Raw genomic sequence first — 10,000 nt, 5'->3', positions numbered from 1 at the left:
TTAACGTGTTGTAGGCTATGTTTAAGATTTAGTCAATCTAGTTCAGTAAGCATGTGATTTACATGCTTTTAATCACGAAGTTATAGCCTAATAATAATAATAATAGGCCTAATAATAATAATAATACCTGTAATGGGAACTGTGATTTATGGCATATAGCAGTGGTTCCCAACACGTTTTGCACTGGGACCATTTTATCCTGAACTTTTGGGGACCCCATTTTTTTCACAACCAAAACCATGACTGAGCAAACTTGCTGGCTATAAAAAAAACAGTGGATATTTCTGACAGTATAAGACTACAATAGCTATGGATTGTTAATTAGTGATATTTATTGGTATTTTTTATTTCACACCTAGACATTTCAGGGGAGCCCATTGGAATTCCAGGTGACCCCATACCCCAGTGTTGGAAAAAAACACTGACATAGCTAGGCCATTGTGCATGAAGATGAAGAAACAAGCAATGGTGCAATAAGCACAGTATTTTATATAAACACCCCCCCCCCCCCCATAACAAAAGTGTCGCAACATTTTTAGAGTGCTCCTAAATTTGTATCTGTGCTCCTAGATTTTTATCCGTGCTCCTAATTTTTTTCATTTAGGAGCACCTGTGCTCCTAGTGAAAAAGCTTAACGTACAGCCCTACACACACACACACACACACACACACACACACACACACACACACACACACACACACACACACACACACACACACACACACCATAACACAGGACTATGGACTCTACAGAGACATGCAGAGCAGGGACCGTCAGACAATGTAATCACACACACGCACACACACACACACAGTAGGATGGGGCTACGGACTCACAGAGACATAAGGAGACTAGGGAGGTGGTGTGTGCGAGCAGGAAAGCCACTTTCTGCAGGAAGACAGTGAGTGGAATTGTGGTGTGGTTAATTAAAGCAATGGTTCGGAGTAGATTCACCCTAATGCCATTTGAACCATGCTATCCATCCAGTAGTCAACCCGAAGTGTTTTCTGGCCTGGGGTTACATCAGCAGAGATACCGAGTTATTCAATGTTTATTCCGAATAGCTTGGCACAAGCGCAAATGGATCCCGGGCAGTATCTCCAAACTTACCCCACAAAAATCACAGGTCATGACACCAAACCTCTACAGTAGTACAAATATGGTCTGTACTCACAAAACGAAGCATTTGGAAGTTTGTAAATAGTCCAGGAGTTTATTATTATCAACACAAGCCGAATACAAGCCAGTATCTCTGCTGATGTAAGCCCAAGCCAGAAAACACTTCGGGTGGACTACTGGATGGATGCCATGGTTCCAATGGCATTAGGTTGAATCTACGCCGAAACATTGCTTTAAGGGACGTGCCAAATCTCGGTGTGCTGAAACTTCACAGTTTCACAAATTACAGTTGAGCGGAGAATAAAATTCAGGTGATTAATTAAGCGTGTCAAATTTAAGGCCCATCAAATTTCATTATAGGCCTCTCCTGAACTTTCATTTTTAACAAAACACATTAAAAAAAAAAACAAGCAAGATTGACTTACCCTGTCTGTATAATGAGACAGGGTAGTTCAATGTTTAAAAGGGCCAAGTAGACACTCAAACAGTCACACACACACACACACACACACACACACACACACACACACACACACACACACACACACACACACACACACACACACTTGCTTTAAAGCTGCTCTCTAGGGAGTGTGTAAGTGTCCACACAGCTGTGCCGCAACGGTCACGATGAACTGTGCGTGTGTGTGTGTGTGTGTGTGTGTGTGTGTGTGTGTGTGTGTGTGTGTGTGTGTGTGTGTGTGTGTGTGTGTGTGTGTGTGTGTGTGTGTGTGTGTGTGTGTGTGTGTGTGTGTGTGTGTGTTGCAGTATGGGACTACAGCACTGGGCGTGTGGGGGCTCCTCTTGTCTGCTCTGAGATTCGTCTGAAGGACTGGGCCGAGGGTAAGCTTGCTATATACCGTCTTCTACTCTACACACACACATGCAGATACACACACTCATGCATACACGCACAGAAACACACTAATATAATACTGTACTGTTGTGTGTGTGTGTGTGTGTGTGTGTGTGTGTGTGTGTGTGTGTGTGTGTGTGTGTGTGTGTGTGTGTGTGTGTGTGTGTGTGTGTGTGTGTGTGTGTGTGTGTGTGTCAGGTGGCTACCGCAGTACAGATAAGCCGTGTCCTCGAGGGGAGATCGTCATCGGTGGCCCCAATGTCAGCGCGGGTTACTATAAACACACGACTCTGAACCGAGACTTCTACACGGACGGGACCGGACAGAGGTGGTTCTGCACAGGAGACATCGGAGAGATACACCCAGACGGATGCCTGAAGATTATTGGTAAACAGAAACACACACATACACACAGTCACACAGTCACACACACAGTCACACACACACACACACACACACACACACACACACACACACACACACACACACACACACACACACACTCACACAGGCTGGGGAGTAGTATGTGTTTCATAACGCCGTGTGTGTATGTGTGTGTATGTGTGTGTGTGTGTGTGTGTGTGTGTGTGTGTGTGTGTGTGTGTGTGTGTGTGTGTGTGTGTGTGTGTGTGTGTGTGTGTGTGTGTGTGTGTAGACCGTAAGAAGGACCTGGTTAAACTGCAGGCTGGGGAGTATGTGTCTCTGGGAAAGGTGGAGGCTGCGCTGAAGAACTGTCCCTACGTCGACAACATCTGCGTTTATGCCAACAGGTAACCATAGCAACATTACACTGCATTACATTACTTTAGGCTGACACTAAGCTGACACTTTTATCCAAAGTGGCTTACAAGGTTATTGGCTACAGTCCCTCGAGCTGTGTGGGGATAGGTTAGCCTGGTATGACCCGCCCATTATACTTCTCTTCATTCCTATTCATGGTCTGGACATTCTTTGACCTGACGCGATTAGAATGGCAGGAGGACTGCACTCAGTTCTGGTTTGAAATGATTGGACAGCTCTCACCCAATCGTTGGCTTATGGCCGGCCACCTGGAGGACGACTAAACCCTCCCCAGAGAACCATCGCCACACCATGAATACGAATGAAGACAAGTGTTATGGGCAGGTCACCAGTGTTAATTTTGACAGGAATTTTTAATTTTGTTTTAGTTTTAGTCTCTTGACGAAAATGTAATTTTAGTTTTAGTCACAATTTAGTCATCTGAATCATTTTTGTTTTAGTCTAGTTTTAGTCGACTAAAATTCATACAATTTTAGTCGACGAAATTTAAAATAATTTTAGTCAACTAAAATATACATTCATTTCTAGATGTCTAGATAGACATTCTTGTCTACACTTCTCTATAAAATTGTCAAACTAAAATACCATTTGGGGAAATCAATGATTAAAATGACATATTTTAATCATAAAATATTGTCAAAAACTGCCAGAGCGTCTCATAAGCCAGTGCGTCCAATGTGTAAAAAAATGATGGCCGCGAGACTCATAAATCTCTGTCGATATTTTAGAACGACCTCGGGGGAAAACGGGACTGCACGTTATGAAAAAATACTTGTGGGTATAGGCCTACCAGTAATCAAGAGCATCGCGGGGTACAGTAGCCAGGTCTATGCAAGCGTTACAATGGCACCTGTTGGAAGACGTCTCTCTCTCTCTCTCTCTCTCTCTCTCTCTCTCTCTCTCTCTCTCTCTCTCTCTCGTGCGCGTATTACAAGCTGTTGGCTATTATTTGCTTGATGCAAAGTTGTGATGGCATACGCGCTCTCGTTGACATGGTTGTGTGCATGGCTGCATGCATTCGCAAGCCGTTATTGCAATAGGCCTAACGTATGTGAAAGTGTGGAAGGGCCGTTCACTTCCTATGTCAGTGTCCTTGACTGAAACAAGTCGCAAAACTCCACACTTCCGAATCCTTTGCGATCGGCACTAAAGTGACAGTTATCAGAAGGCTTAGACCCTACGCATAGACCCTTAAATTACAAACATTAGCGAACATTGAAAAAAGATCAGACAACGACCGTAGGATAGCAGGTTAATGAAAGCGACAGGGAGTGGAGAAGTTCCGCAAAAATGCATCGTTAGAGAAAGATGTTTGCTGTGCGAAAGCACCACCACTATTTCATGACTGCATAAACTTCTTCGTCATGGATAAATGGGCAACAATATTTTTCCAGCCAAGATTGCACTGAAAAGTAGGCTACTGTTGTTAAAAAAAGGTCACGGGTGTGCGGCACAGACGCTGCCTGTCACTGTACCTGCGTGTGTGTGTGTGTGGGAGGGGAGGAGGGACGCACGCGGAGCAGATGAGGGTCGCGACTTGCGAAATAGCAGGCAATTCTTTTTCAATGTTTCAGTGACATATTAACAAAAATTCATCTTATTGGTTTTCGTCTCCGGTGGTATTTTAGTCACATTTTCATTTTTTTTGACGAAAATCTAAATCAATATCATTATATTTTTCGTACAAACGCATGCTGTTTTTTTCGTCATCGTTTTATTGTCGTCAGGGGAAAAACAATCGTTAAATATAATTATGACGGAAATATTTCGTCACGAAATTAACACTGCAGGTCACCTGGCTGGGGTTAGGTGTCTTGCTCAAGGACACTTCAGCCATGGAGTCAGGAAGGGAGTGGTAAGGGTGGGCATTGAACCTCCAACCCTCTGATCTGCAGTCCCTAGTCACTACTCCATGGCCTCCTAGCATCTGTGGCATGCCAACAGGTTACCCTAGCAACACGGAGCTTAGTTACCACAAAACCCTTTGCTCTCTCTCTCTCTCTGTCTCTGTCTCTCTTTCTCTCTCTTGTTCCTCCTCCCCTCTACAGTGCTGAGTTATGGTAGGCAGTGCCTGCTGTGACGAACCTCATTTCATTGGCAATCTGCAGTTATTTAATTGGCTATTTGCAGTTATTTCATTGGCTGCCTGCAGTGAGGCATCTCTTGATTGGCTGTCTCCCTGTCTCTGCAGTGACGAGTCGTACGTGATTGGCTTCGTGGTGCCCAATCAGAAGCTGCTGCTGGCCCTGGCAGAGGAGAAAGGCGTGGCCGGGTCGTGGGCGGAGCTATGTGAAAGCCCTGTGCTGGAGGTGGCGGTGCTTAACATAATCACAGAGGCTGGATCGGCAGGTGAGCCTCCAGATCCACCAACCACGTCGCAGGAGAGATGATAGACAGCAGAGCTGGCCAGTGAGATTCACAGCTTGATGTCGTTACAGCCTGAAGTGCTGTGGCCGGCCGGCCATGTTCAAGACACGTTAGGCTCGTTCGTGACGAAGCAGTGCTGCTTTTGCTAAACAGCGAGCATGCACACTTTGCCAGTTTGATGCATTCTGGTTAGAATTTTCTAACCACAATGCATCAAACTAGCAAAGTGCGCATGCTCGCTGCTTAGCAAAAGCAGCACTGCTTCGTCACGAACGAGCCTATTAAATGTTTGCAGCATGTGAAATTCAAGAGAATACGTTGCATCGGTTGAACATGTGCTGCAACACGTTTGAGTCTCAACGTGTGTGTGTGTGTTGTCTCTGCATTCCAGCTGGAATGGTTTGAGGTGCCTCGTAAGGTATGTCTGTAATTGTGTGTACATTAATTGTGTGTGTGTGTGTGCGTGTGCGTGTGCGTGTGCGTGTGCGCACGTGTGCGTTGTCTCTCTGCAGCCCAGCTAGAGCGGTTCGAGGTGCCCCGTAAGATTCGTCTGAGTGCGGAGCCTTGGACTCCGGAGACTGGGCTGGTGACGGACGCCTTCAAACTCAAACGCACGCAGCTGAAGAGCCACTACCAGCATGATATAGAGAGGATGTACGCTAGCAAGTAGAAACAGGATCCCCCCCCCCCCCCAATCATTCCAGAACACTCCAGAAACCCCCAAACACACACACCAGGAACCTCCATACGCACACACACCAGGAACCCCCAAATACACACACCAGGAACCCTCCCATTTACACGCCAGGAACCTCCCATTACACGCCAGGAACAGACCATCACACACACCAGGAACCCCAATACACGCAGCTGAAGAACCATTACCAGCATGATATAGAGAGGATGTACGCTAGCAAGTAGAAGACCCCCCTCCCTCCCCAACATTCCAGAACACTCCAGAAACCCCCAGGCACACACCAGGAACCTCCATACACACACACACACACACACCAGGAACCCCAGTACACACAGCTGAAGAATCATTACCAGCATGATATAGAGAGGATGTACGCTAGCAAGTAGAAGACCCCCCTCCCTCCCCAACATTCCAGAACACTCCAGAAACCCCCAGGCACACACCAGGAACCTCCATACACACACACACACACCAGGAACCCCAGTACACACAGCTGAAGAATCATTACCAGCATGATATAGAGAGGATTTATGTTAGCAAATAGAGACAGGATCCCCCTATCATACACCCCAATAACCCCTAAACACACACCAGGAACCCCCAAACACACACACCAGGAACCACCAAACAAACACACCAGGAACCCCCAAACACACACCAGGAACCCCCAAACACACACACCAGGAACCCCCAAACACACACACCAGGAACCTCCCATTGATACACCAGAAACCTCCATACACACACACCAGGAACCTCCCATTCATACACCATGAACCTCGCATTCACACGCCAGGAACCTCCCATTCACATACACCATAGGAACCTCTCATTCATACACTAGGAACACACCATCACACACCATCAACCAGCACCCCCTCCCCTCACACAAAAAAACACCCAATCAAGAGAACAATGGAGACTCAAACACCCAGCTGAAGAACATGGAGAGGATGCAAACATAGGACTAACTCCTACACACACACACACACACACACAACATGTAAGGACACTTCAGACTCACACATTACACACACACACACATACACATACACACACACACACACACACACACACACACACACACACACACACACACACACACACACACACACACACACACACATTGAAACATTTTATACACATAAACACACACACACACACACACACACACACACACACACTTACACTTGTGGGTGAAAGGAGTGATCTCTTCTCTCTCTCTCTCTCTCTCTCTCTCTCTCTCTCTCTCTCTCTCTCTCTCTCTCTCTCTCTCTCTCTCTCTCTCTCTCTCTCTCTCTCTCCTCTTGTCCTTTGCTGTTGCCTGTTGTCTCCTGCCTCCGTGTCTCCCTGCCTTCGTGGAGAACAACAATAAAGTTCCTCCTCTGTCAGCCAGCACAGAGGGACCTTTGGGGCCTATCCCCCATCCCCTCAGTATCAACACCCCCACTGCAAATGACAGAATGACCTTTGAATTGTGTTTTTACAAGATGTGGAATAAAAACTTTGGTCATCAATAATGTCGAGTCCCACGTCACAAGGTCAGAGGCCACATGAAAGGACAAGAGGACAAAGATCTTTACCCTACTTCTCTCTCACATTCTCTCTCTCTCTCTCTCTCTCTCTCTCTCTCTCTCTCTCTCTCTCTCTCTCTCTCTCTCTCTCTCTCTCTCTCTCCCATGCCCAGTCCATCTCTCTCTCTCTGTCTCTCTCCACCCCCCCCCATGCCCTGTACTCTCCTAAATCCAGCCTCTTGATTGGCTGATTGCTATAGCCATGTGACCATGATTGTCCAATGACTGGCCTTCGTGACGGGGCCTGAGTAGCTGATCTGCAGAACTCGCACATGACGGCCCTGGCCACACCCATTTTTCCTGACCACGCCCTTTCTTTCCTGACCACACCCCATCCCTCTGGCTTGACCACACCCCTCTGCTCTAGGAAGATGCTATCAAAGAATTGTTCATTAGAGTAAGATACATCAAGCCCGTATGTTTCCTGGATACCTGTAACGTCAGGTGAACGCCCCTTTAGGAGACCTGGGGTTAGGACACCTTTGGAGACTTGAGGTTGAGAATAAATGGATTTCCCTTTGTGCTGTAGATGGCGGTACCACACACCTTGTGCAAGCCATCGCCAAGAAAGAGAAGGAGGAGGGGACACCGCCCCCTTTGGGAGACCAAGCTTGAGAACACTCCTTTGCATTGGGTGGGTGTTTGGGGTATCTCACTCAAATAGACAATTCTTTGATGCTATTGCGTGTGTGTGTGTGTGTGTGTGTGTGTGTGTGTGTGTGTGTGTGTGTGTGTGTGTGTGTGTGTGTGTGTGTGTGTGTGTGTGTGTGTGTGATTTGAGTGCAGCAAATGTATTTCTGTTTTGGCCCGTGTGTTAAGTTATTCTATTAAATAAATCAGACATGAAAATGTTGGGACTCGCTGTGATTATGTCATTACACATTTAAGCTATGAATGTCTTTCTCTCTGTGTGTGTGTGTGTGTGTGTGTGTGTGTGTGTGTGTGTGTGTGTGTGTGTGTGTGTGTGTGTGTGTGTGTGTGTGTGTGTGTGTGTGTGTGTGTGTGTGTGTGTGTGTGTGTGTGTGTGTGTGTGTGTGTGTGTGTTAAAGGAAGTGATGCATTTCTGAGTGCCTCTAATATAATGGCAGGGTGGGTGGGCAGACATCTGTTTTCACACACGTACTCACGCACACACACAGAGAGAGGAGGATTGTTACTCTATATGGCCGAGTATTGAATTAATAGGGAGCTTCCTTTAGAGTTGATATGATATCCGATGTAACATTTTGTTCCATTCAACCTGACGGACACCATGGTAACGGGGTAAATATTCCCTGCTCGCGCCCTTCAGCATAATTTGTCTCTGGCGCGTGGCCACTCCAATAGTGTGTCCAGAGGGGCTCGCGGGCTGCCCCCCTTTGTCACGTGACGCACTGCTCCCTATTTAAAGTGGACACGAAAACACTGTCAGCCTTCAGAAAACAAACTTACAGACTCACAGCAGCCAACAGCTGCGTAACCTGTTAAGAAACTTTGGATATAGCCTATGTGATGAAGTGCGACGAGGTTGTTGTTTAGTAGGCCTATCTTGGATCCACGACTTCACCAGAACACTCTGGGAAAAGAGGAGGACGGGGTGAGACACCAGTTGCTGCTCCTTGACGACTCTCAGCCGTGGCATGGAGAGGGCGCACAACTTAGAGAGTCGGTTTAACATCTTCTAGAGTGTATTTGGTGCCAAAGTACTCTCTGAGTGTTGAATTAACACTAGTTTTTACTGTGTGGCATGGAGAGGGCGCACAATGGAAGCGTGGGTGGCGAACGTGAACTTCACCTCGTCGGCACAAGCGCGCCCTCGTCTGCGGCGGAGAGCGAAGGCAGCGCGCGGCTCTACATCATCATCCTCCTGTCGTTCTACGGAGTGTTCCTCGCGGCCATCGCGGTCGGATATCTGCGCTCCAAGCAGCGGGAGAAGAGGCGGACGAACGTGTTCACGCGCCTGCTGCACGAGGAGGAGCAGCAGAAGTGGGGCGCCAACCTGAAGAAGGACAGCTGCGCGAGCCTCACCTTCCCGCCAACGACGTTCTTCTCCCACCTGGGAGGAGGCCCGGACTCTGCGCGCGTGAACGTGGTGCCCATCGTCGCCCCCCACGAGAGCAGGGTTCTGGCGCCGGTGCCGGTGCCGGTGCCACCATCGCCACTGGCGTGCGCGCTCTGCTCTGTGGAACAGAGTAGCGAGACGTCGCTCTGCTCCTCGGCGGATGGCTGCGCACGACTGGCTATCGAGGAGGAGGGGGACAGCGGCACCGGAGAGGGAGAGGGACCCGAGGACCCGGTGAAGGGCGGCGGGCACGAGGACAGCAGCGACGGCTCGGCCGAGAACCTGAAAGAGTCCTCACTCTCCTCCTCGTGACACTCGTGACAAGTTTGGAAACGGCTGGAGCACACTTGACGTTGTATGTGTGAGTGGGTATTCTACCAACGACCTCGTATTCGAGACACCAAAGCGTCGACAACATGGCCTATGGAGTGTATTCTCTTACTGACTTCTGTGTGTGTTTACACCAGTGGCGTGCGCTGACATTTTGGGCAGGTGCTAAAGGGGGAGTTGAGGGCACGAGGAACTTCTGGCTGCCTTACTAAGA

The 10,000-nt window shown here is 48.0% G+C and overlaps 2 protein-coding genes across 2 annotated transcripts in view; both read left to right on the top strand.

The window, feature by feature from the left end:
- acsl3a (acyl-CoA synthetase long chain family member 3a) overlaps positions 1-6,919 on the top strand; it is a 29,172-nt gene extending 22,253 nt beyond the window's left edge. Inside the window, exons 13-17 of the mRNA XM_063205004.1 lie at positions 1,889-1,963; positions 2,175-2,363; positions 2,632-2,746; positions 4,969-5,126; positions 5,657-6,919. Coding sequence (XP_063061074.1) covers positions 1,889-1,963; positions 2,175-2,363; positions 2,632-2,746; positions 4,969-5,126; positions 5,657-5,814 — 695 coding nt within the window. The 3' untranslated portion in view covers positions 5,815-6,919. The remainder of the gene's footprint in view (positions 1-1,888; positions 1,964-2,174; positions 2,364-2,631; positions 2,747-4,968; positions 5,127-5,656) is intronic.
- A 1,928-nt stretch (positions 6,920-8,847) lies between these two features.
- Positions 8,848-10,000, top strand: part of kcne4 (potassium voltage-gated channel, Isk-related family, member 4) — a 2,967-nt gene continuing 1,814 nt past the window's right edge. Inside the window, exon 1 of the mRNA XM_063204318.1 lies at positions 8,848-10,000. This exon is cut by the window's right edge and continues 1,814 nt beyond it. Within this exon, the coding sequence (XP_063060388.1) occupies positions 9,142-9,768 (627 nt within the window). The 5' untranslated portion in view covers positions 8,848-9,141 and the 3' untranslated portion in view covers positions 9,769-10,000.

Source organism: Engraulis encrasicolus, chromosome 8 (genome assembly GCF_034702125.1).
Source record: "Engraulis encrasicolus isolate BLACKSEA-1 chromosome 8, IST_EnEncr_1.0, whole genome shotgun sequence".
Classification (NCBI taxonomy): Eukaryota; Metazoa; Chordata; class Actinopteri; order Clupeiformes; family Engraulidae; genus Engraulis; species Engraulis encrasicolus.
Note: the sequence above shows the minus strand (reverse complement) of the source record. Positions and strands in the feature narration are given on the sequence as shown.